General features: G+C 54.6%; 2 protein-coding genes and 1 long non-coding RNA gene across 7 annotated transcripts in view; 1 reads left to right on the forward strand and 2 right to left on the reverse strand.

The window, feature by feature from the left end:
* Positions 1–201, reverse strand: part of Bzw1 (basic leucine zipper and W2 domains 1) — an 11970-nt gene extending 11769 nt beyond the window's left edge. The window contains exon 1 of one of the 2 annotated variants that reach the window (XM_013511843.1): positions 36–201. The gene's annotated coding sequence lies outside the window, so the exon portion shown is untranslated. The remainder of the gene's footprint in view (positions 1–35) is intronic. The other variant, XM_005373238.2, reaches the window with a different exon arrangement.
* Positions 202–6769: 6568 nt separating this feature from the next.
* The window catches only part of LOC102004541 (aldehyde oxidase 4), a 105002-nt gene continuing 89488 nt past the window's right edge, over positions 6770–22283 (reverse strand). For all 3 annotated transcript variants that reach the window (XM_013511857.1, XM_013511853.1, XM_005373242.2), the window contains exons 30-36: positions 21514–21566; positions 19768–19882; positions 18424–18489; positions 18156–18344; positions 15735–15902; positions 9252–9324; positions 6770–8032 (exon numbers count right to left, since the gene is read on the reverse strand). In XM_013511857.1, coding sequence (XP_013367311.1) covers positions 9271–9324; positions 15735–15902; positions 18156–18344; positions 18424–18489; positions 19768–19882; positions 21514–21566 — 645 coding nt within the window. In that variant the 3' untranslated portion in view covers positions 6770–8032; positions 9252–9270. The remainder of the gene's footprint in view (positions 8033–9251; positions 9325–15734; positions 15903–18155; positions 18345–18423; positions 18490–19767; positions 19883–21513; positions 21567–22283) is intronic.
* On the forward strand, positions 15909–22263 carry LOC106148024. Of its 2 annotated transcripts, none has more exons than XR_001233131.1 (3): positions 15909–16074; positions 16503–16680; positions 21573–22263. It is a non-coding gene; the product is annotated as an uncharacterized LOC106148024 (long non-coding RNA). The 2 variants fall into 2 exon arrangements; XR_001233132.1 differs by having other exon boundaries at positions 15909–16053.

Raw genomic sequence — 22283 nt, forward strand, 5'->3', positions numbered from 1 at the left:
GCCCTGCCCGGCCCGGGGCCCGACCGCGGCCGCACCTGCGGGCCCGGGCCTCACCGAGTTTAAGGCGAAGAGCAAAGAGCCAGAAACCCCGGGGCGGCTGCAACTGCGGCGGCGTCTCCTCTGCGACCGGAACTAACGCGGAGGAGGAAGGAAGCGGGACGACGAGCCGCCTCCGCCCCGATCACGCAGCTCTCGCGAGACTTCTTTTCCGCCTCCGCATCCCGGCCCCGGCGGCTCGGCTCTCGCGACAGCTTTGCCCTGCGCTAGCGCTGCGCTCGCCGCAGAGTTCTCGCGGGATTTCGCCGCAGAGTTCTCGCGGGGTTTCGCCGCAGCGCGGCTCTGGCTGCCGCGCTCTCTCCCCGCGTCTGCTCCGCCGTGGCCGACGCTCGCTCCGGCCGCCCGGCCTTTCGCCCTGCCCCTCCCGCCCTGGAGGCCGCGGCGGGCGAAGGGCAGGGGGAGCGCGGCTCGAGCCCAGGCCGCCTGCCCCGCCGAGGGCTTCGTGTGCTCCCCGCACACCGCGTCCCGGCCCGTGGTGACAGCGCCCGTCCGCGGGGTCCTGGCGCCTCGAAGTGCGTCGGATACGGAGACGCGTCCCTCTGGGTTACTCTCGCACCATGCTGGACACCCACAGTTTACAGGAGAAAAGCGTTATTTTGGCTCACAGCTTTTATTTGGAGACAAGATCTCATTGCAGGGCCAGGGAGGTAGCTCAGTTGCGCAGCGCCAGCCTGGCAAGTGCAAGGTCCTGAGTTTGATTCCCAGTACAAAAAAGAAAAGAAAAAAGATCTCATAGTTCAGGCTGACCTTGAACTCACTGTGTAGCCCAGGCTGGCCTTGACCTCGAGGTGATCCTCCTGCCTCAGCTTCCCAAGTGGAGTGCTGGGATTACAGGTGTCTGCCGCCATGCCTCCTGTTGGCTCACAGCGAGTGGACGTTTCAGTCCACAGCCGGCTCCACGGCACACAGGAACCTGGCAGAGGGGAGGCAGGCGGCAAGCAGGGCTCAAGGGAGGAGGAGGGAGAGGACCCTTCCAGGCCACGCCCCAGTGTCACGTTCTCCCACGTTCTCCCACGGCCTTCACCTCCCGGCCTCACACCCAGCTGTAAACCCATCAGTGGACGAATCCCCCATGAGTATCACAGCCCCATGATCCAAGCACCTCCCCAGAGCCCCTCTGTGAGCCATGAGGCTTAGGGGGGACCTCTAGACACAAACCGTGACATTACGCCCCTGCCCCCAAAAGACGGTGCACGTCACTTTATGCAAAGGCATTTAGTCCATCTTCAAGCGTTGCCAAAGTCCTAACAGTTTCTGCGTTGCTGAATTGAGTCCAAGTCCCAGGTCTCCTCAGATTTAAACAAATTCTTAGTTCTGAGACTGTCTTTCTCCTCCAGTCTAGCAAAGGTTCATCAACTTGATTGGTGTTTTCAAAACAATATTTGGTTTTATTATTTTTCTCTTTTCTTTTTGAGACGGTCTCGCTATTTGGTCAAAGTGCCTTAAATTTACTTTGTAGCCCAGTCTGGCCTTGAACTCAAAGTGATCTTCCTGCCTCAGCTTCCCAAGGACTGGGATTACAGGTGTGCACCACCACACCCAGCTCCATTTTTTATTTCATTGATTTTTACTGTGATCGTGGTTATCTCATTCTAGATAAGAATGCTACAGACTTCGTTATTACCTTAAATTTAACCATTCTTCATGAATAAACACTTCCCCATTTGCTGTTTTATTTCTCAAGTCTTGAAATTGTGGTTTTAGATAGTTTTGCCCAATTTTTGTAGTTGTTTTTACTGACCTCTCTTGCCATTGTTGCAAGTTCTCAATAGTATTTTGGGTTAAAAAGTTTGAGCCACTCAAATGGAAGGTGCTAGGCGCAACGTGTGACCTTGATACTGTTTCTAACTTTGCTGGTGGAAACGGGTATATTGCACAAGTGGCTTTTTTCCCCAGAGCACATAACCAAAGGACCTCATCTGGACAGGGAGGAGGTGACCACGGGCCTGTTTCATAAGCACATGGTTTCCTTTGGAAAATGATCTGGGAAGAGGGTATTCCTATGCTTTAGGTCTTGTAGGAGACAGGAAGATTATAGAACACTGTATGAGTGTAGTTTAATCTGTCTCATGCTCCAGCGTGGGGGGCCTTGCACATGTACGTGTGCTGCCGAAACAAGCACAAAGCCCTTGCACACCTTAGGTGAGTGTCTACCATTGAGCCGACGCAGCCCTGTACCCTGTATCGTATACATGCTACACACGTGGAAATTTATGTGTGGCTATAAATATTTCCATCAGTTCCATATTTGCATAATGAAAAAGTTTTGAGATACCATGAGTTTTCAAATAATTTTAATTACTTTAATAGTTATTCCACAAATACTAATAATCTTTGAGTTTTTATTTATTTATTTATTTATTTTTTGAGACGGGGTCTCACTATGCAGCCCCGGCTGGCCGACTGTACTGTACAGTTACTGCAGTTTTATGTTTATGTTACATTACAGTACAGCACGGAAGAGTTATGTAAATAGAAGCAACGCCATCAAGTTAGCTTTATTTTACCATGTCTTGTCCTGAATGCCATATCGCGATGCACACGCTACATGCAACTCCCCATGTGGAGAGCAGTTCATTTAGTGACGGAGTCTCGGGAGCAGAACTCCGTCATTAGAAGGAGGGTGTCTGTTCCCCTTTCAAACAAACACAGCCTTTGGTTCAGACCTCTGAGTAGGCTGAAGCATGCAGGGAGCTTAGGGGTTCGGGAACTGTGCTCCTGCCCCGCCTGGCACCGCCTCACTGCTGGGAGGTGGGTGGGCAGCTCGTCCCTCTCCCTCCAGGGCTCCCGGTCCTGGCCCCAAAGCAACAGGCCAACCAGCCAGGGCCGGAACCCCCGGAGCTCAGCCGAGACACCCTCTCCTGACCGACCTGCTGCGTGTGTCGGTGCTTGCGACAGTGACGGAGCGCACGGTGCTGCGGCTCTCCAGTGCGGTTTCTCGCAGCAGCTTTGTGAGTGGGGCCGCGTTCCCGTCAACACAGGACTGACGACCCTTGTGCTTTCACAGGGAGGTCAGGGCTGCCACAGGCAACCAACCAGTGCCCATCTGTCTGAGGAGCGCAAGCAGAACGTTGTTTCCTTATGCATTTTAGGTCCCCCCCCCTTTTTTTTTTGTACTGGGAATCGAACTCATGACCTCAGGCTTGCCAGGCAAGCACTTATGCCGCTGAGCTACATCCCCAGCCTGTAGGTCCCCTTCTTGAAAGGCAGTATTAAAACTTTCTTAGAGGACTTCCCAGGCCTTTCTGGGACAAGATCACATTTCTCTGGAACTAGTTTCTCGTCTCAGAACCGGGCAAGGCTTGGCAGAGCTGGCTGGCCGCGTGCTGGGGCAGCTCCGGGATTGATGCTGAGTCCACGCACCGTTTTTTGAGACAGGGTCTTGACTTCAAAGGATGCCGCGTCACCCAGGTCGAGTGCCCGAGAGTGGTGGGCGAGCGCTCTTCGTTGCTCGCCCTTTCCTGAGTGACAGGGGGCCGGTGAGCCTGGGCTCTGCCCTTCCCAGCAGGCGCCCTGTGCCGTCAGGGGTCTGAAGACCAGCACAGCGGTGCTAGGCACCGTCCAGGGAGGCAGAGGACACACAGACCCTGCACAGGGCCGGGAGGAAGGCTTCCCTAGGGCCCTCGGGAGGGGAGGGCGCTGGGAAGAATGAATGAGGCTGCTCAGATGGCGGGGAGGGCAGTTCCAAGAGCAGGGAGCGGCCGGCGGCTCTTGAGTCACAGGTACGGGCGTTCGCACACGTGCGCATGTGTCAGGGGTGATGCTGGGGTAGCTTGGAAAGGAGCTTGGTCTCCATCATGGTCTCTCTTCTCTGTGGTAATTTACTTTTTTGTTTTGTTTTGTTTTGTTTGAGGCAGGGTCTCTCTGTGTAGCCCATGCTGTCTTTGAACTTGCAGCAGTTCTCCTGTCTCAGCTTCCAAAGTGCTGGAGTTGCAGGTATGCGCCACTACACTTGGCTGGTAATTTACTTTTTTTTTTTGAGACAGGGTCTCACTATGCAGTTCAGGCTGGCTTTGAATTCACTGTGTTGCCCAGGCTGGCCTTGAGCTCACAGTGATCCTTCTGCCTCAGCCTCCCGAGTGCTGGGACCACAGGCATGTGCCACCATCTCTGGCCTTGGTAACTTACTTTAAGTTCTTGAGAACTCTACATGACATATTTAGCCGTAAGTTAACTTTTATCTATACCCTAGAAATAGTCAGTTTGCGTCCTCAGTGTAGGTAATTTGCACTTGAAGAATCCAAGTCGTGAATCCACACGTCAGATGACGTTTTGCTCCTTAGTTCCTCATTAACGTTATCAGCCAGGCGTGGTGGCGCCTGCCTGCCTGTTACACCAGCGTGCTGGGAAGCCAAGGCAGGAGGACTGCAAACCTGGCAACTTGATGAGAGCCTGAGGAAAGTGAAAACGTTAAAAAAGGGCTGGGTGTGCAGCTCAGCGTGAAGGCCCTGAGTTTCATTTCCGAGGGGGAGCAGGGGAGAGAGAGTGATTTTATGTTATTTACCTTGAGTTATTCAAAGTTAAAGTTTTTACAGGGCTCCTAGGAGGCGCGGGAGCTGGGAAACCCCTCTCCTGTCCCCAGCCGTCCCTGCTGGTGTGGGACGGGCCGGCCGCGGCCTCCGTGGGTCACTCCACGTCGCTGCTCACTGCCCCGGGCTGCGCTGGGGCCCTCCTCCACGCTGAGACTTCAGCCTTGCTGGGACGGGCGCCCGGCTGCTGCCCAGGGCTGGGAGAGGGAGTGAGGCCGCCGGACAGGAAAGCGCGCCCACTCTCCCAGCCCCTGACACTCGTCACCGTGTCCCTGCACTTGTTGGCTCAGCGAGGCCAGCTGTGACCATGACCAGCGTGCGTGTGGAGAAGCGTCTCTGAGTGGGAGGAGACCACCACCAACGGCCTCTGAGCAGGATTCAAGCTTTTAAGGCTGCAGCTGCAGGCGTCTCACTCCCGGGTGGAGCCCTTCCGGGAGATCACATAGTTCTCCTAAATCAACGTACTGTCTGTCTCGGTTACTTTTCTCTCCTTGCTGGGACAAAATACCCAACCCCCAAAATGAAGGAAGGAAAGGTGTGTTTAGCTTACAGTTTGTGGAGGTTTCAGTCCATGCTTGGCTGGCTCCGAGGCAGAAGGTAGCAAACCAACAAGAGCAAAGGGGGGAATGGCAGCCGAACAGCAAACAGCCAGAGCAAACCGGAGGAATGGTATGGCGGCAAGCAGCTTCTTTCTCTCCCTTACATTGTAAACTGGCTACCCCCACCTAAGGGGCATGTAGCTCTCACATAATCTCCACGCCCTCCTCTTCCACAGGCTCAGGATGTATACAAAGTAAGCACCCTGGCTTCCTGCTGAGTCACTTAGCCAAACCCTAGACTCCCCAGGTTGACACAGTGTATCAGCCATGACACTGTCTTACTTGGGGGAGCCCCTGAGAGAGTCCCACCTTTATTCAGTATCCCCCACCTTGGTTCTGACAACTAAGTAAGTATGGGCCCAGAGAAGATCTGCCCCTGCCCCAGGGAATCTCGAATTCTGTTAGAGGGCTCTGAACCTCCCGGAGCCCAGACACCAAGCCCCTGGACTCTTGTATTTACGCCTTCGCCACCCGCTCATCAGGGAGACTGTGGTCTGCAGTAACTAGGGATGATATTAACATGATGCGGAAGGCAGCTGCCCTCCGTGTGCCGTGACTTTGGTTGGGTTCAGACGGCAAACACCACGAGCTGGATGTTTGCAAACGACAGTTCACTGCTTCCGGCTTGGGATGCCGGAAAGTCCAGCTGCGGTGCCAGTGCAGCAGTTCTGGTGAGGCTCCTTTACTGCTGATGCTAGTGGGACCCGCGGGCCCTTGGGGTCACCTGTAGGGGCTCCAGCCCATCCCCAGGACAGAGCCCCTTCCCAACCCTGGTTAGGTTTCAGTGTGTGAGTGTGAGGGCTGGGCACACTCAGACCTAGCTCTAGGGTCATTTTTTTTTTTTTTTTTTTTTTTTTTTTTTTTTTTTTTTTTTTTTTTTTTTTTTTTTTTTTTTTTTTTTTTTGTCTTTTTGAGACAGGGTCTTGCTATGCAGTTCAGGCTGGCCTTGAGCTTACTTTGTAGCCCAGGCTGGCCTCAAACTCGCAGGGATCCCCCTGCCTCAGCCTCCCGGGTGCTGTGATTATAGGTGTGTGCCACCACACCCGGCGTTTTTTTAGTATTTTTTAACTGGGTCTGTTTTTTTAAAAAAATCTAGTATACTTCATCTTTTAAAAATGCTATTGAGGCCACAGAACTGGTTTCTAACAGAACTGGCTCCAAGTGTATCTTTGAAGAAGTACTTTAGTAATGTCCATGCCATCCAGATTTTAGGGCACAACCCGTAGGAATGATTTATGTTTGGATGCCTCTGTTTTTACTGCTTGGCCATCCTTATGGATGGCAGAGAAAACAGAAGTAGCCACTGTTACCCTTGAGACACCAAATCTCTCTCCCTTCCTCTTTCTTTCTGTCTTTCTTTCTTTCTTTTCAGACAGGGTCTCGCTGTATAGTTCAGGCTGGCCTTGAACTCACTGTGTTGCCCAGACTGGACTTGAACTCAAGTTAATTCTCCTGCCTCTGCCTGGGATTACAGGTGTGCTGGGATTACAGGTGTGCGCCACCATGCCTGGCTACACCAGGTATCTTCAAAATACAAACTACATTTACTATCACATAAAATGATAAAACAAATTTCTCATGTTGTATTTGATTACACAGTCAAGGATTTATTTGCAAAAGAGCTTTTAAAATTGCATTACTTTCAGCTTGTTTCACCCCAGCCGTCCCACCGAGTCCCAGCTCTGCTGCCCTGGGTGGCCTCGTAACGTCCGTCCTGCCTGTGACCTCCTGCCCCGTCTCTTTTCTTCTCTGTCCTGCTCCCTCCTGTGGGCTCCTGGCCTAGTGGACCCTCTCAAGTCGGCAGATGGACTAGAGGCCAGCTGTCCCTGTCCCTCCAGGAGAAGGAGGCCGCAGCCCTAAGACTTGATACGATACCTGCTCTCGCATCACTCTCTGCCAGGAGGTGACGCTGAGCTGTGGATTCTGCCATTTTCCTCCAGACTCGGCCAAAATGGGCCAAACTGATCCCGACTCCTCCTCTGAGTCCCTAAAGCTCAACAGAATCTCATGGATCCTGCGTGCTTCCTTCTTTTGATGTTTGCATTTTTATTTCTGCGGGGCTAGGGATTGAACTCAGGGCTTAGCACATGCAATGCCAGCATGCCTCCCTGCCCCCTTAAACCGTGTGACCCTGATTCCTGATTCATTCGCTCTGGGTCACCAATTCAGTGTGCGGGAGATGGAGCCACCCAACACTTCCGAAACGCTGACACCGGATCAGATGTTTTTCGTCAGCAAAACCGAAAACGAACCAAGGGTTTTGTGATAATGCACTGAAAATGTTTGCACTCTTTTCCCCTTCCACATCCCAAAGGGAGGCGAGCCAGCGGAACGGTTGTTCTACCCACGGAAAAATCATTCCTGCGCCATCAGACGCAGGTGCACAGGCCTCAGCCAAGCCACAGGACCACGGGACAGAGCGCTGCGGAGGGCGTGGGCGCTGCGCTGGGGACCACGGGACAGAGCGCTGCGGAGGGCGTGGGCGCGGCGCTGGGGTTCTGGAGGGAGCGCAGCGCCAGGGAAATTCTCACGGCTTCTCTACCAGTGCTGCCCACCGCCAGTGCTTGTGATGTGGCCCGTCAGTTAGATCGCTGGACACGGAGAGGGAGAATTTGCTTTTGCAGCAGTGTTTCCACGATCTTTCCAGAAGAAAATCATTAAGCCCGCTTGTGTGGATGCTGCAGTCCTTTCTGGCCTCCGGGCCGAGGATTCTAAGCATTTGTAAACAATCATTCATCTTGTTAATGTAATTAGGCTTGAATCATGTTTCTAAATTTTGTACTTTTTTCCTCCACCATAGTATAAGAATATCTGCTTGGAGTTATGATTAAGAAGCCATCTTTTCACCTGGAAAAGAAACAAAGCAGAAAAGAGAACAGCTAAAAAAGCAAGTGCACCACGCCCGCCGTTTGTATGCTTCGAAGAAGGATTGGCTGGAAATCGGAGGGGTGAGTGGTGAGTGGGGAGTGGGCACATTCGGGCAGTGACTTAATTGCTCTTGGTCTCCGTCTTCATTTATAAAATGGGAAGCTGGGGGAGGTCAGAGGTTCTTTGAGACTTTTTAGCAGGGGATTAACATGTGATGGGGGCCTCACACGTACATAATTTCAGTGTGGTATAAATTTATCTTCATAAGGTCAATATTTAACCCTTGCTTATAAAGCAGATGATATATGAGTGATTATGCTACTTTGAAGCAGGAAAATTTGAAACTGCATGTAAGAGATGACAGTTATATGCTTGGAATGAAATTCACGTAGGAAATTTGCTGGGATGACAGTTTGAAAGAAACTGACACAAAGAAATGATTGTAAGTGGTAAGAGGTTTAGGTTTGTTTTTCATCTTAAAACTTAATCTTGCAATGTAAGGATGGTCTTTATTTTTAATGTTTGCACAAAAACTTGATTTCTCAGCTCATTTGTAGGAGTATCTAATTTATTAAAATTTGTTTCTTTTCCGCTTTTTGAGATAGGGGCTTGGTATGCAGTTCAGGCTGGCCTTGAACTTACAGCGATCTTCCTGACTCTGCCTCTTATTTGCTGGGGTTACAGGTGTGCACCCCCAAGTCCAGCTAACTTATTAGAATTTGGTATTTAGCAGGTATGTGTCCACCTGTAACTCCTTTTATTGCATTCCATGGCCAGCACAAGGCTGTGTATTTTACACGCCTTGTTTTACATGGTAGAGTACGTGTTGTCTCATCATTGACTTTAATACTGGGAAAGAGAAAGAAAGAGAATAAGAGGCCGGCAGTCTGCCCTACACGCCTCACGCTGCCTGTAAGTCTCCGTTTCACAGAGACGTGCAGTGCGTGCCTCCACGCCTGGCTCAGCCTTCGTATTGTGTTTTGACTCAAAGAGAAGAACTGCAACACCGGTGACAACACCCCGACCTCTGACTGTCATCGGCAAAGCCACGCACACTCGTGTTGGAGGATTTGTGACGCTGGGTGAGAGACTCCGGGAGCCCAGCCTGGCAACCACGAGCTGCCTCTTGTCTGCTTTGGGACGGGGTTGCTGCTGCTGTTTTCCCCTGAGAGATTATCTTTTGGCTTACAGAGCTTACCTTTCAGCAGGTCACAGGGTTATGCTATTGGGATGGACCAAGGCTTAGCTGTCCCGGGGTCCTCCCTCGGGATCTGGAAGGAAAAGCACAGGAGGCGCTCGCTTACACGGCAGAGCACTGCAGCATTTCGCTGGGACAGCGCGTCAGAGCTTTAGGTTTTGGAAAACTCGGGCGGGAGGAAGCAGGATCCCGCCGGCCCCTGGGGGCGCGGTGCCTTCTGGACAGTTCTGGGAGGATGGGGGTTGGCGTGACACCTGCTCTGTGTGATGTTGCTCAGGACCAGGCTCTCAGTCTACGCTTGCCCAGTCTAGTTGTCTGCTTTGCTTCCCAGGGACGAATCGTGGGAACTATACAGCCAAAGAGAACCATAGATCCTACGAATATGTCTGGGGGGTTGGAGGGGTCGTGCGCAGGGCCTGCCCCAGCCCACAGTGTGACGCTCACTGTCTGTGTGCCCTGGGGTGATGAGCGCTTGCTGGTTAAACCCGAGGTCAGAACCACCTGGCATCCAGCGATGCAAGTGGACACTGCTGACCTCCCAGCTACACAGTGAGTTTAAGGACACATGACCTCCCAGCCAGAAGCCACACGAACGCCCTGCCCAGGGCAGGGACGTCTGCCAGGCCAGTCTCCCTGCCCCTGTGTATTCTCGGCCAGTTAGTCAGGGCTCCTGGGCCACTGATGACAAGGCAAAGGTTTCTGTTTGTTTTCCTCTGTCTTGTCTCCAAAGCCTCTGGGGCAGCATCTTCCTAAGTTTTAAGGCTGTGAAATCCTTCAGGTCTCTGAGTCCTAAATCTTTTTAAAAATGAAATTACTGGCCTGGGGATTTAGCTCAGCGGCACAGTGCCTGCCTGGCAAGTGCAAGGTCGTGAGTTTGATTCCTGGTACCGGAAAAAAAAAAAAAAAAGAAATTACTGCTGTAAGAAGTCTTGATTTGAAAGTGTTATTTGTCTTTGTCTTTAGGGGAAATTCACTTGTTTCTTGTAGAATTTTAAATGACTGTGCAAAACACATTTTCTGAGGAATACGTTTTCCTCCCATCATCAAAAAAGACATGACACAGGAGTGAGATTCTGGCCACGTCTGGGAGCCGGGTTTCCCCGCTGAGCTCAGAGCAGACGCTGTGCCAGCAGCACCTCCCAGTTCACGCTGGAAGTAGGCAAGTGGTCCCCGGGCAGTCAGCCCCGCTCAGGCTGGCGCACGCTCCCAGCGCGTGGGATACATTTTGATGTGTAAATGCTGGTTCAAATGGATTTTTGTTTTTTAGTAACAAAAACGCCCCACGTTTCTTCCAACGCCCGCTTTCTGTTGAACCCAGTTTACCCGTGAAGACGAGGCTTCTGGCGATGGAAGTGTCACTTGCCAACTAGATTTCAGGTGGAAGCTTCTTCCTGGCTGCCGCCGGGCAGAGGCGGGGCTTGGGAGAGGCCTGCGGGAGGACTTCGCCCGGGTATTTGCAGAGTGACTCAGTGACACAGGACTTTCCCATGAGTTACTCTGTTTAGTTCCAAAGGAAAAGTACTGGGAGTTCACCCGGGTTTCTGTGCAGACATGGGTCCAGGAGGCGGTTATTCACTTTACGGCCGGAGGAGCTTGTTGACAGAGGGCGTGTTGCGCTTCCCAGGGCCCGTTCCCCACAGACTCCTGATCAGGACACATCGTGCTTTGGCCGCTGCAGAGGCCAGGTGCAAGGGCGTGGGTATCTAAATCTCTAAAGAAACCTTTGGGACAGAGCGCAGAGAATGTACCAGGGTTCACCACATATTTCTTTCTTCCTGTCTCACGGTGCTGGAATCCAGCCCAGGCCTCACGTGTGCCAGGCGAGCCCTGAGCACTGAGCTGACCCCCAGCCCCGATCACATACTTCAGTTTAAAACCACAGCGCAGCTGGGCTGGACGCACTCACGGTGTCGGTTTTGTATGGGCTCAGGTTCCCGCAGGTGCTCCGGAGAGATGGGTGTGCATGAGCCGGAAGCTGTGGGCTGGGAGGCGGAGGAGGTGCTGCTCGCTCGGTGGGGCTGTGGGGGCTCCCCGCGGTGTGCGCTCCGTCACATCCCTGTCATTCTCCAGGGACAGCGGTGTCCCTCAGCCGAGGGCCTTCCCATCAGAACGGCAGACCACGCTGAGGGCCGCCTGAGCCCCCGCTAGCGTGGCCCAGGAGGTGCCGGACCCCGTGCTCGCTCTCCCTCCTGGTGGAAGCGCAGCGTCGCCAGTGCCTTGTGGCGGCCCCGGTGTCGCGGGCCTCGCTCACGCGCTGCTCTGCCAGTGCCACCCCGCCACCTCCGGTCACACCACAGCCGGCTCTTCCACCCCCAGTCCTGTGAGCCTGTGCGTGTGAGCCTGCGGTGTGTGCGGATGTGTGTGCCTGTGTGTGCTGCCGGGATGCAGTCAGGGCTGGGCGTGCTTAGGGGTCTGCGCTGCCCCAGGCACTGGCGGGTGAACAGGCGACTCGGGCGGGAGGGGAACACACCCCAGCTCAGGGGCTGTTGGTGCTCGGACAGGGTGTGTGCGCGGGTGCTGAGCTGAGCTCTCAGGAAAGGAACGTCAGCCTCCGGGCTCCTGGGCCTGCGGGCCCGCACTCTGCCCCGCGCTCTGTCTGGTGCGTCCCAGCCCTTTCGGTTCTGTGCAGGCCGGGTCTTGCTTTGTTTTTCACTTGAGACCGGGACTCACTCAATGGCTGGGGCTGTCCTTGGCGTTCGACCCTCGGCCTCAGCCTCTGGAGACCGGGGGTCATAGTCCCGCTGTCCCACAGCTGCCAGCCTGTGAAGGTGAGAGCTCGTCCTGCTTTGGTTTACTGAGATGGTCAGCTAAGTCGTACACAGGGAGATGCTGTTCTGGAAGTTAAAACTGCCACGCGGGCAGGATGCATCTGTGTGGCTTTGATCATTCCAGCTCTGGTTAGCACGACGCAGATTGGGTCAGGCATTTACCCAGGGTCCAGAGGACGAGAAATGGAAAAATCTCTGTGTAGGTGTAGCAGAAAATGCCCCCCACCCCAGCCAGCAGGGTTCAGTGTCTTGGTTGGCCAGGCAATAGTTCCTGTTCCAGTTTCGGTTGCTCCTGACTCCGAAAAGGCTGGTCACTGTGAATCACATTGTATGGGCCATCCCCAGCTGACACGCCATTCTGCCTCTGCACTTCCTGCTTCCTTATCCCGTATAAGCCCTGGACCACCAGAGACCAGGGCCTGACATTCTGGGAGTGATCGCAGTCAGTGCCGTGGAGGTAGATAAACCTGCCTCCAGGTCCTGGGTGTCGTTTCGGTGCTTCCGCTCGCCGCTGCATCTGGTGCACTGGCCGGGATGACTGGCTGTGCTGACCTCTTTGGTCACTGGTCACGGCCCTCCCAGACAGAGCAAGGACCTCTCCAGGTCCTGAAGGGAAGACGTGCCCGCTAGATTTCTTGAGTTCCCTTGGAGGTCTGGAGGAGGATTCCTGGATCCCCGCTCAAGTGGCTCGCCTTGGACTCCGAAAGGAGGAGGACGCAATCTGTCGGTGTGTCTGGGGGCAGCCCAGTCAGTCAGTCAGTCAGTCCTGCTCAGTTTGAGCACAAGAGGAGCTTGATCACCTCTGTTAGTTAAGGCCACCCCCAGGGGGAGGGGGTTGGCATGTGCGGCCTCTGCGTGCCTCTGAGCGTGTGAGGGGAACGGCCCGCGTAAGCAGTAGGCTGTGCTGGCTGTGCGTCAAGCCTGGGCAGCACTGGCCGGGGTGGCTGGCTGGGCCTCGCCTGCGCTTCTGTGCCCATCGACAGATGCCGTAACACAAGCCTCACACCCTCCTTAGTTAGGTCCCTGCGAGTGGCGTGGCCAGGCAGCATCAGAATCGTCTCTCTAAGGGCACCTGCCCTTGTCTGTGGCACCGTTATCTAAAGGTACCCAACGTACACCGTAGGGAGATAGAATGGGAACCAATTACTTAAAACACACAGTCCCTGACTGCAGGAAAAAGGACTTTTACAGAGTTAAAAATGAAACCAAGCTGGGTGTGGTGGTGCACGCCTATAATCCCAGCACTCAGGAGGCTGAGGCAGGACGATTGTTGCTAGTTTGAGATCAGCCTGGGCTACAAAGTGAGCTCAAGGGCAGCCTGAACTGCACAGCGAGACCCTGTCCCTCCCCCCCCCCCAAAAAAAAAAAAAAAAAGGGAAAAAAGAAACCAAACTGCTCCCTGCATCTCAAAGAAAAAAAAAAAAAATGGAAAAAGAGGCCCCTTCCTCCTGGGAATTCTGCCTTGGCCCTCGTTGACTGATGCTATTGCTGCCAACACCTGCAGCTTCACGCCCCGCTCCTGACTCGTCCACTTCCAGCCGACTGAACTGGCTCCAGCTGGCCGTGGCCCGCATTTGGCCGCAGGGCCCGCCTCCCACCCTCTGCTCATGGCTGTGCCTGTCCTGGTCACATGGCTCCATAAGGGGTTAGAAGCGCTCCCACCTTGGCTCCACACCTGTGTCCTGCACGACAAGCAGGCCATCCTAGTTGTCAAAACAAACCCACAGGGCCGTCTGAGAGGCTCTCGCGTTCAGCCCAAGCCAGAAAAGCTTTATCCTGTTCTGCCTGATCCAACCTGCCTCCTCCTTACCCCAAGCTGCTCAGACAGCTGCGACACCTCCACAGCGGGTTCTGTCTCCTGCACCAGCGCCTCCCGCTCTCCCAGGTTGATCCACTTGGACTCATTTCATAGGGGGTAAGAACCCTTCCACAGGCTCCACACCTGTGTGCCCACTGCCAGCCACTCCTGTTAGTTCTGCAGAGTGCCACCGTACTTTAGACCCCTGCTGCTGTCAGATGTCACGGGGAGCATGAACAGGCGTCACCCACACGTCAGCCTGAGAGGCTGTTAATCACCTCGGCGGGATCTCAGTGCAGCCCGCAGTGCCGCCGTCACCTTGCGCTCTGCGGTTCCCACCCACGCGCTCCTTTTGGACTGTTGCTCAGTTCCCACAGGTTGTGGGAAGTTTCCCGTTACTGTCAGGGAGGCTCTGATAACAGATTTTACCACTCCGAGACAGCCTGTTTCTCTGTCCCTTCCAGCTCCACAGCTCCGTCACCGTCACTGTCCCCTGGGCCCTGAGGTTGGGCCCTCGACCACCTGCCTCTGTGAAACTCCATCCCAGGGCAACCCCACCTGCATCAAACTATCCCATGCCATGAGAGACTTGGCTAGAAATTCAACCAGAAAGATTTCTTTCTTTCTTTCTTTCTTTCTTTCTTTCTTTCTTTCTTTCTTTCTTTCTTTCTGTCTGTCTTTCTTTCTCTCTTTCTCTTTCTCTTTCTTTCTCTCTCTTTCTTTCTTTCTCTCTCTCTCTTTCTTTCTCTCTCTCTTTCTTTCTTTCTTTCTCTCTCCCTTTCTTCCTTTCTTCCTTTCTTCTTTTTTTATTTTTATCTTTTTGAGACAGGGTGTCGCTATGCAGTTCAGGCTGGCCTTGAGCTCACTTTTGGTTTTTTGTTTGTTTTTTGTTTTTTTTGGTACCAGGAATCAAACTCAGGACCTTTCGCTTGCCAGGCAGGCACTTATACCACTGAGGCTATATCCCTGTCCCCTTGAGCTCACTTTGTAGCCCAGGCTGGTCTCAAACTCTCAACTATTCTCCTGCCTCAGCCTCCTGAGTGCTGGGATTACAGGCTACCCTGGTACATGCTAACTACCCGTATGAGTTTCAGAAATCCAGCCTAGATCCACCTGAAAATTTACCTGGAGAGCTCTGAGGCTCACTGTGAAGAGACAACGCACTCAAAGCCCTGCTCTGGTCACTCTGCTGCCCAGTTCCCCCGCAATTGAAGCCTGAGGACCCTGTTCACAGGACTGCTCCATCCCTATTCCCCTTGACTTTTGTGTCTTTTCAGCCTTCTTACCCCAGTCCTTCCTTCCCTGCCCCACTGCTAGCTGTGATTTTGTTTTTGCCTTAAACTCTACAGATGGTTGCCCCGAGAATAGAACAATCAGTCAAACACTTGACCAAGATATGATGAGTATCCAAGACACAGTGGACACTGTCCTAGATCAGATTAATTCCCTCACCTCCTTGCCAGAGTGATGTTACAGAACAGACAGGCCTAAATTAGATCTACAGCTTCTAGTTGGGCCTTATCTCAGAAGATCATGTGTAATACGCCCAGCAGAGATTTGCTGGGGAAGCTAAAAGAGGGGAAAAAATGTAGCAGAAAATGTCCCCCGGCCAGCATACGTCAGTCCTTTAGCTGCCCAGGTAACAGTTCCTGTTCCAGTTTCGGTTGCTCCTGTCTCAGAAACGCCTGGTCACTCTGATGCACACAGTGTGTAAACCAATCCCCAACTGACACGCCACTCTGCCTCTGCACTTCCTGTTATCCCGTATAAGCTCTGGACCACCAGAGATCAGGGCCTGATATTCTGGGAGTGATCCCAGTCAGTGCGGTCAACGTAAACAAACCTGCCTCCAGGTCCTGGGTGTCGGTCGGGGCTTCTGCTTGCTGCTGCGTAGGGAGAGAGACCGCCACTCCTTACCATTTCTGTGAAGCGGTCCTGGCAGGCCATGCGGACCCGTTCCGGCGTGGCCGGGCTCCTCACTGTGCAGTCCTCGGCGAGGCCTCTGTCCCTGCGTGCCGCAGTCACCGCGTCACTGATGGCAAAGAACACCGATGACCCCAGGAACATCCCGGACTCCCCGAGGCCCTGCCGGGAAGCGCAGTCGTTATGGAAGAGTTGACTTGGACGGCCAGCTGCCAGAGGCCGGGTCCGGCTCACCAGTGTGTCCTCAGCCCCGGCACAGCCTTGCACATGTGTTTGTTGACTGACCACTGTAAAGCCTAAGTGCTGTTAAAATGTAAGCATCACCTGACCTCAGGTATGAAATCCCGCCTGGGTTTTGTCTCAAGCCTGTTGTACAGGAAGGGAGTGTGTGTGTGTGCGCGCTCGCGTGTGTGCGTGCATGAGTGTGTGAGAGTGTATGTGTGTGAGTGTGTGTGAGAGCGTATGTGTGTGTGTGAATGTGTGAGAATGTATGTGTGAGTGTGTGAGTGCATATGTGTGTGTGTGAGTGTGTGTGTGAGTGTGTGAGTGTGTGAGTGTGTGGTGAGGGAGTGTGCTCCAGGCAGTGAGCACTCTCAGTGGGGGAACTGTCCCGCCATGGGCCTTGTCTGCCTCCGGGCCAGGAGGCTGGGGCTTCTCTGAGGAGTCTGCCAGGGGTGAGTCCCGTGTGCCTGGGCGGTGCGGGAGGGAGGAAAGGCAAAGGCTCCAGCGTCACCTCCTGCTAACGGGGTGGCTGTTTTCCAGGTCCCGCCAGCTACTTCTGGGAGCAAAGTCAAAATTGCAGCCACCCGATTGCTCAAGAGACTTTAGGGATTTGTGCTTTGCTGTAAAATTTCGACAAAGAAAACACCTCTCAGCCGCCACGGGCGGTGGCGCAGCTTTGCCACACCTGAGTTGAGACCCCTGGGTGCGGCCTGGGCAGGTGAGGCAGGGCTGAGCCAGGGCGTGGGTAACAAGCGGAGTCAGGCTGCCTGGGGAGGGTCCTGGGGCCCGCGTCCCCCATAGGACCGCAAGCCCCTTGTTTCCTGGGTCCTCCTGTGTCCTCCTGAGTCCTCCCGGGTCGCTCACCCCCTGCCCCGTGACGTTTCTCTTGGGGTGGGGATGGAGCTCAGGCTCTGTGCACACTGGCAGGCCTGCTGGGGATCTCTCTCTTCTGTGGTGCTGGGATGGAGCCCCGGGCATGTCCAGGCAAGCGCTGGCCCCTGAGCCGCATGTGGACCTCGCACTCCCATCCATGCCCAGGCCACCTCAGCTAGCAAGGGGTCTCCCAGAAGATTTTCAGGAAAACTGTGTCTCATCAAGTTTTTTTTTTCTGGTACCGGGAATCGAACTCAGGACCTTATGCTTGCCAGGCAGGCGCTGTGCAGCTGAACTATATCCCCAGCCCTCATTAAGTTTTGACTCTAGCATCTTCACATAGTCTGCACACAGCAATGCAAACAACGGCGACCTTTGCTGTAATTGGCAGTTTCTCTCCTTGAGCCCTGAGTAGGGGAGCGCTCCTTGTTGGGGAAGGTTGGACTCGGCCAGGAGTAGTGAAGTCTCCTGCTCTAGGCAGACACTGCCACCCAGCTTGAGCCCTGCTGTTCTGTGCGCTCCTCGAGGGGAGCGATGGCGGACCTTTTAGAGCTTTCAGTGATAGAAAACAGCTCCCTGTGGCACACGGGCCAAAGGTTCACCACCACCGATCCCCCGCAACTGCCCCGCACTTCTGTGCCCACTTCTGTGCCCACTGCTGCCCCTGCTGGCCAAGTGCCTGTACTGCACATTTCCCACTCCAAACCTCCCATGAAGTCTGTTTTGTTGTTTTTGATTTTGTGTGTGTGTTTGAGACAGGGTCTCACTACACAGTTCAGGCTGGCCTTGAGCTCACTTTGTAGCCCATGCTGGCCTCAAACTCACAATGATCCTCCTGCCTCAGCCTCTGGGATGCTGGGATTACAGGTGTGCACCACCATGCCTGGCTTTTTTTTTTTTTTTTTTTCCTTTTTTGAGACAGGGTCTTGCTATGCCGTTCAGGCTGGCCTTGACTTCACTGTGTAGCCCAGGCTGGGCTTGAACTCACAGCAATCCTCCTGCCTCAGCCTCCCAAATACTTGTCAGAATACTGAGGTCTAAAGGTTCTTTGTTGCTCTCTCAAGAAGGCAAAGCTTTCTGAAGACTGAGTGCTTTCAGTGGAAGGAAGTCAGTGACGTCGGGCCTGATTTGTCTCTGAAGCTGTTCCTCCCGCGTCGGGAGAGCAGGCAGCGCTTCCTGGTGTTTTCTCTCGCTGTGCTCCCGCCCGCCCGTTGTGCCGTGTGCCATGTGCCGTGTGCCGTGTGCCGTGTGCTCTGTGCCGTGTGCTCTGTGCCGTGTGCCGTGTGCCGTGTGCCCTGCGCAGGCAGGTTTGGCGCTCACCTTGGAGGAGTAGAGGGTGAGCTGGGTCTGCGATGAGGGCAGCAGGGTCACGTTGAGCTCCTCGGGGACGTCGGCTGCAGTGGGGATCTTGTACTCGGCAGGGCCCCGGGACAGCAGCGCCCCCTCGGGGGAGTAGTGCAGCTCCTCGGAGGTGTAGAGGCCGGCGCCCTGGAGGAACGCGCCTTCCACCTGGGGGCGACCGGCTGTGAGCGCGGCCTGTCCCACCGCGCGGTCACACTCCGCCGGCAGCCCTGGAGCCTGCACCCACCTGTCCGACGTCCAGGGCCGGGTTCAGGCTGCAGCCCGCGTCCATGACGATGTCCGTCCTGAGTTTCTGCCAAAACACACGCCGGCTCCCCGTGAGCGCGGGACGCTGTGTCTGTGCCTCGCCGGGTCTGCGTCCCCCAGAGCGAGGGCTCCAGCCCGACCGGCAATCCTCGCCAAGCTTGCGCCGGGTGCAGCCAGCAGGAACCCGGGTCAGCGCGGCCAGGTTTGACTCCTGGGGACCCCAGGGCCGGGAGAGCGGGGAGCAGCATGAGAGGCGCGGCCACCTGAGCGGGTGCTCTGCTGTCATCGCGCGCGTGGGGCCCGGTGGCCGTGGGTGTGGGCGGTGTTGCCCACATTCCCGAGGAGTGTGTGGCCAGCTCGGCCGGCGTGAGTTGCGGTGTGCGAGGTCTCCGTAGCGCTAAGCTACCCCTGGCGTGGCCTTGTGCTGGGCGTGGGTGTGCAATTGTGTGTGTGAGGGTGTGGGGAGCTGCGTGTGTCTCAGGCGTCTCAGTGCCTGCCATCTGCCTGTCCCCAGGGCTCGGCCTCCTGACAGTCTCCACTCCAGCTTTCCCGTCAGGCTTTCAGGGCTGGACCGGCCTTGTCCACCCCCAGCAGGAGGCCGGCTGCAGACAGAGGCTTCAGCCCGCGCCCCCTGGAGCCACACAAGCCCCCACTGTTTTGGGCCGGTGGCTCCGGGAGGTGTTGGATGTGTGTGGGGTTGCGTTTGTGTCATGAACTACTTAACAACTTACACAGTTGGGTTCCGCCGGGGTCTATTTAAGATTCCGGGAGCCTGTCTGGCTGGGAGACCCTGGTGTACTCACGGCCTCCTCTGGCACGGTGCGAGCTGTTACTGTCGGTTAGCTGTGACTCCCTGTCCCCTGTGGGGCCCCTCGGTGCTCGGCCGAGCAGCAAACGCCGGGCTACGCTCTCGCCTCTGTCCTGCAACTGCTGCTTCAGGGTCAGCCCTGCCCGCCTCATGCCCGACTCCGGAGAAACCTTGGGCTACTGCCACCTGCTGGTACCTGCTCAGGACGCCTTGCTAAGCGGCCTGACCTCCCGATTAGGGAACCTGGCTTTCCTGTAGGCACAAAGTGTTCCTCTGGCTAAAGTTTTGAAAAGTGGCTTTGTTGTTTGGAATGGAGTAAAAAGGTTAATATGCTAAGCGAATTCTGCTGTCTGGGGCAGCTCCTCCTGGCCTCCTCGACGGGGACTCCCAGGCCGGGTCTCTGGGCCTAGAGTCGGGAGACCCCCACTCTTGGTGGAGTGATGGGCAGCCCTGGGGCTTTCTGCCGTGAGCAGCTTTACCTTCGCTGGCTTTGAGGAGAGGACGCCTGGGACTCACCCTGTGCGCGCCCGTCAGGCAGTCGATCTCCACCTCTGAGCAGGCGGCCCCGAAGACGTAGTAAGGGAAGGGCTCGCCCTCGCCCTTCTCCCAGTCCATGAAGGCCTTGTAGCCCCTGAGGGGAAGGGAAGCCCTTAGTGTGGGCAGAGTGTGACGATGTCTATTATTATTATTATTATCATTATTTGAGACAGGATCCTGGTATGTGGTCTAAACCAGTCTTGAACGTGCTATGCAGCCCGGCCTAGTCTCCCTGTCTCAGTCCTCCTGCCTCGGCCTCCCAAGCGCTGGGATTGCCTGTGTGCACCCATGCCTGGCTGCGGTGGACTTTTAAACTCATTTCAAGCTGCTACCTTGCGGTCACAGCCCAGCTGGTCTCGCTCGCGTCCGCTGAGAGCAGACGCTGTTTGTGCCGTGGGTCCAGCGTCACAGCGGGAGCTGGTGGCGCGGCTTCCTGACACTGAAGGTCTGAGGTGTGGGCTTTGCCCAGATACAGACCCGGAAAAGTCGGCTCCCTTGCTCAGGGGGTTCCCGAGGAGCCCCGGGCTGGGCCAGCCATGGGCCCAAGGCCGACCTAGCCCCGGCTGGGAGGAAAGGGCCGGGAACCCAGCGCGTTGGGGGGACTGGAGGATGTCCTCGTTCTGAGGGCTGGCCGTTCCCTGCCCAGGAGTCAGCGGGACACGCTCTGCTCCGTGCGGCTTGCTTCGCTGTCCCTGTGTCCCTGTGCGTGTGCAGCTTGGGGTTTGTTTCATCACAGTGTAAAAGTAGCGCCGGCCACTTCTGGGCTTTGACAACCAGCTCTTCTCTTTGCTCCCTTCCACTAGCACGCGTCTACTGAGACGCGGCCTCAGCTACACGGACGTGTGCGGTCACTACCCCGTTCCTCCCGCCCAGGAAGGAGCTTCAGAAGGCAAAGATCTGGCAGTAGAGGAAGAGAGAGAGCTGTAAATTACAGTTGTTGCCCAGTGTGGTGGTGCACACCTGCAATCCCAGCGCTCGGAAGGCTGAGACAGGATTGTTGAGAGTTTAAGACCAGCCTGGGCTACAGAGTGAGTTCAAGGCCAGCCCGAACCGCATAGCGAGACCTTGTCTCAAAAAGACAAAAAAAAAAAAAAAAAAAAAGTTAAAAAAAAATTACAATTGTCTTTCTTTCTGTCTTTTTTTTGAGAGGGGGTTATGCTATGTAGTGCAGGCTGGCCTTGAACTCATGGAGATCCTCCTGCCTCAGCCTCCTGAGTGTGGGATTATAGGCGTGTACCACCATGCTTGGCACATTATTTCTAATGATAACACTTTTTACTACTCACTATAAAGACTACTAAGTGATAATTAGATAAATCTCTATTTCTTACCCCAATCTCAGTACTTTTATTGCCTGATATTTCTTTAGACATAACTCAGAGGCCTATGTGAAGTCACACAAATCTGGGTCTAGAAGAGCCTTCAGCCAGCATATAGGAGCATCTTATTCACAAATGAGACCCTGCACTCCAAGCGCTTGAGTTGCCTCATATTTCCTCAGCTAAGTCAAGACTTTTTTTTTCAGTACTAAGAATCCAACCCAGGGATGCAGAGCTACATCCCTAGCTCTCCTCCCCACTTTATAATTTTTTACTTTGAGACAGGGTCCTGCTAAGTGGTCCAGGTGGGACTTGAATTTGTAATCCTCCTGCCTCAGCCTCCCAAAGTGCAGGGACTATAGGTGTGTGCCACCACACTGGGCTAAGATGTTATTTCAGTTTTTACCTGAAGTATCCAGTGGCTGAGAGACTGATTCTTTGTTCAAATGCTGCTTCTATCTGCAGAATGAACATAGAAAAAATGAAGTGAAGACACCATTTGATAAATGGAGCTGAACACATTCTACATCTCAATGTCAGCGTCTGACCACTACTGCTGGTGCTTAGCGCTGCTCAGCATGGCTATTTCTCCTCGGCAGAAGGCCGGTGAGGAAGTCTCCTTCTGATGGAGTTACAAGTCTGGGCTGGAGAACTGTAAACAGAGCCCTGCTGCACACCCACGGGTGTGAAGCTCACCAGGGCGAAGCTCACCAGCCGGGCATTTATTTATTCAGTCCTTCTGAAGCAGGGTCTCACTGTGCAGTCCAGGCTGGTCTTGAACTCACTGTGTAGCCCAGGCTGGCCTTGAGCTTGGATCCACTGTGTCAGCCTCCTGAGTGCTGAGATTACAGGCGTGTACCGCCATACCTGGCTGAAGCTTCATTTCTAAGTGTGAAAAATGTGCGTGTGTGTGTGGTGAGAGGAAGCTGTTCTAGTGAAGCAGACGTGGGATGCTGTGGAGTTGGATCGGTTTTTTTGGGGGGAGGGCTGGTTTCCAGTACCGGGAATTGAACTCGCGACCTTGCGCTTGCCAGGCAGGCGCTGTGCCGCTGAGCTAAATCCCCAGCCTCTGTGGAGTTGGATTGAATGAGATCTTTCCCCCAGACCTTCGCATTTGCCTCTTCCCTACCCAGGCATCCCTGCTGCAAGAGGCTTAGAAGAGTCAGTCTTTTCTAC

The sequence above is a fragment of the Chinchilla lanigera genome, unplaced genomic scaffold, assembly GCF_000276665.1.
Source record: "Chinchilla lanigera isolate Chin_1 unplaced genomic scaffold, ChiLan1.0 scaffold00002, whole genome shotgun sequence".
Taxonomy (NCBI): Eukaryota; Metazoa; Chordata; class Mammalia; order Rodentia; family Chinchillidae; genus Chinchilla; species Chinchilla lanigera.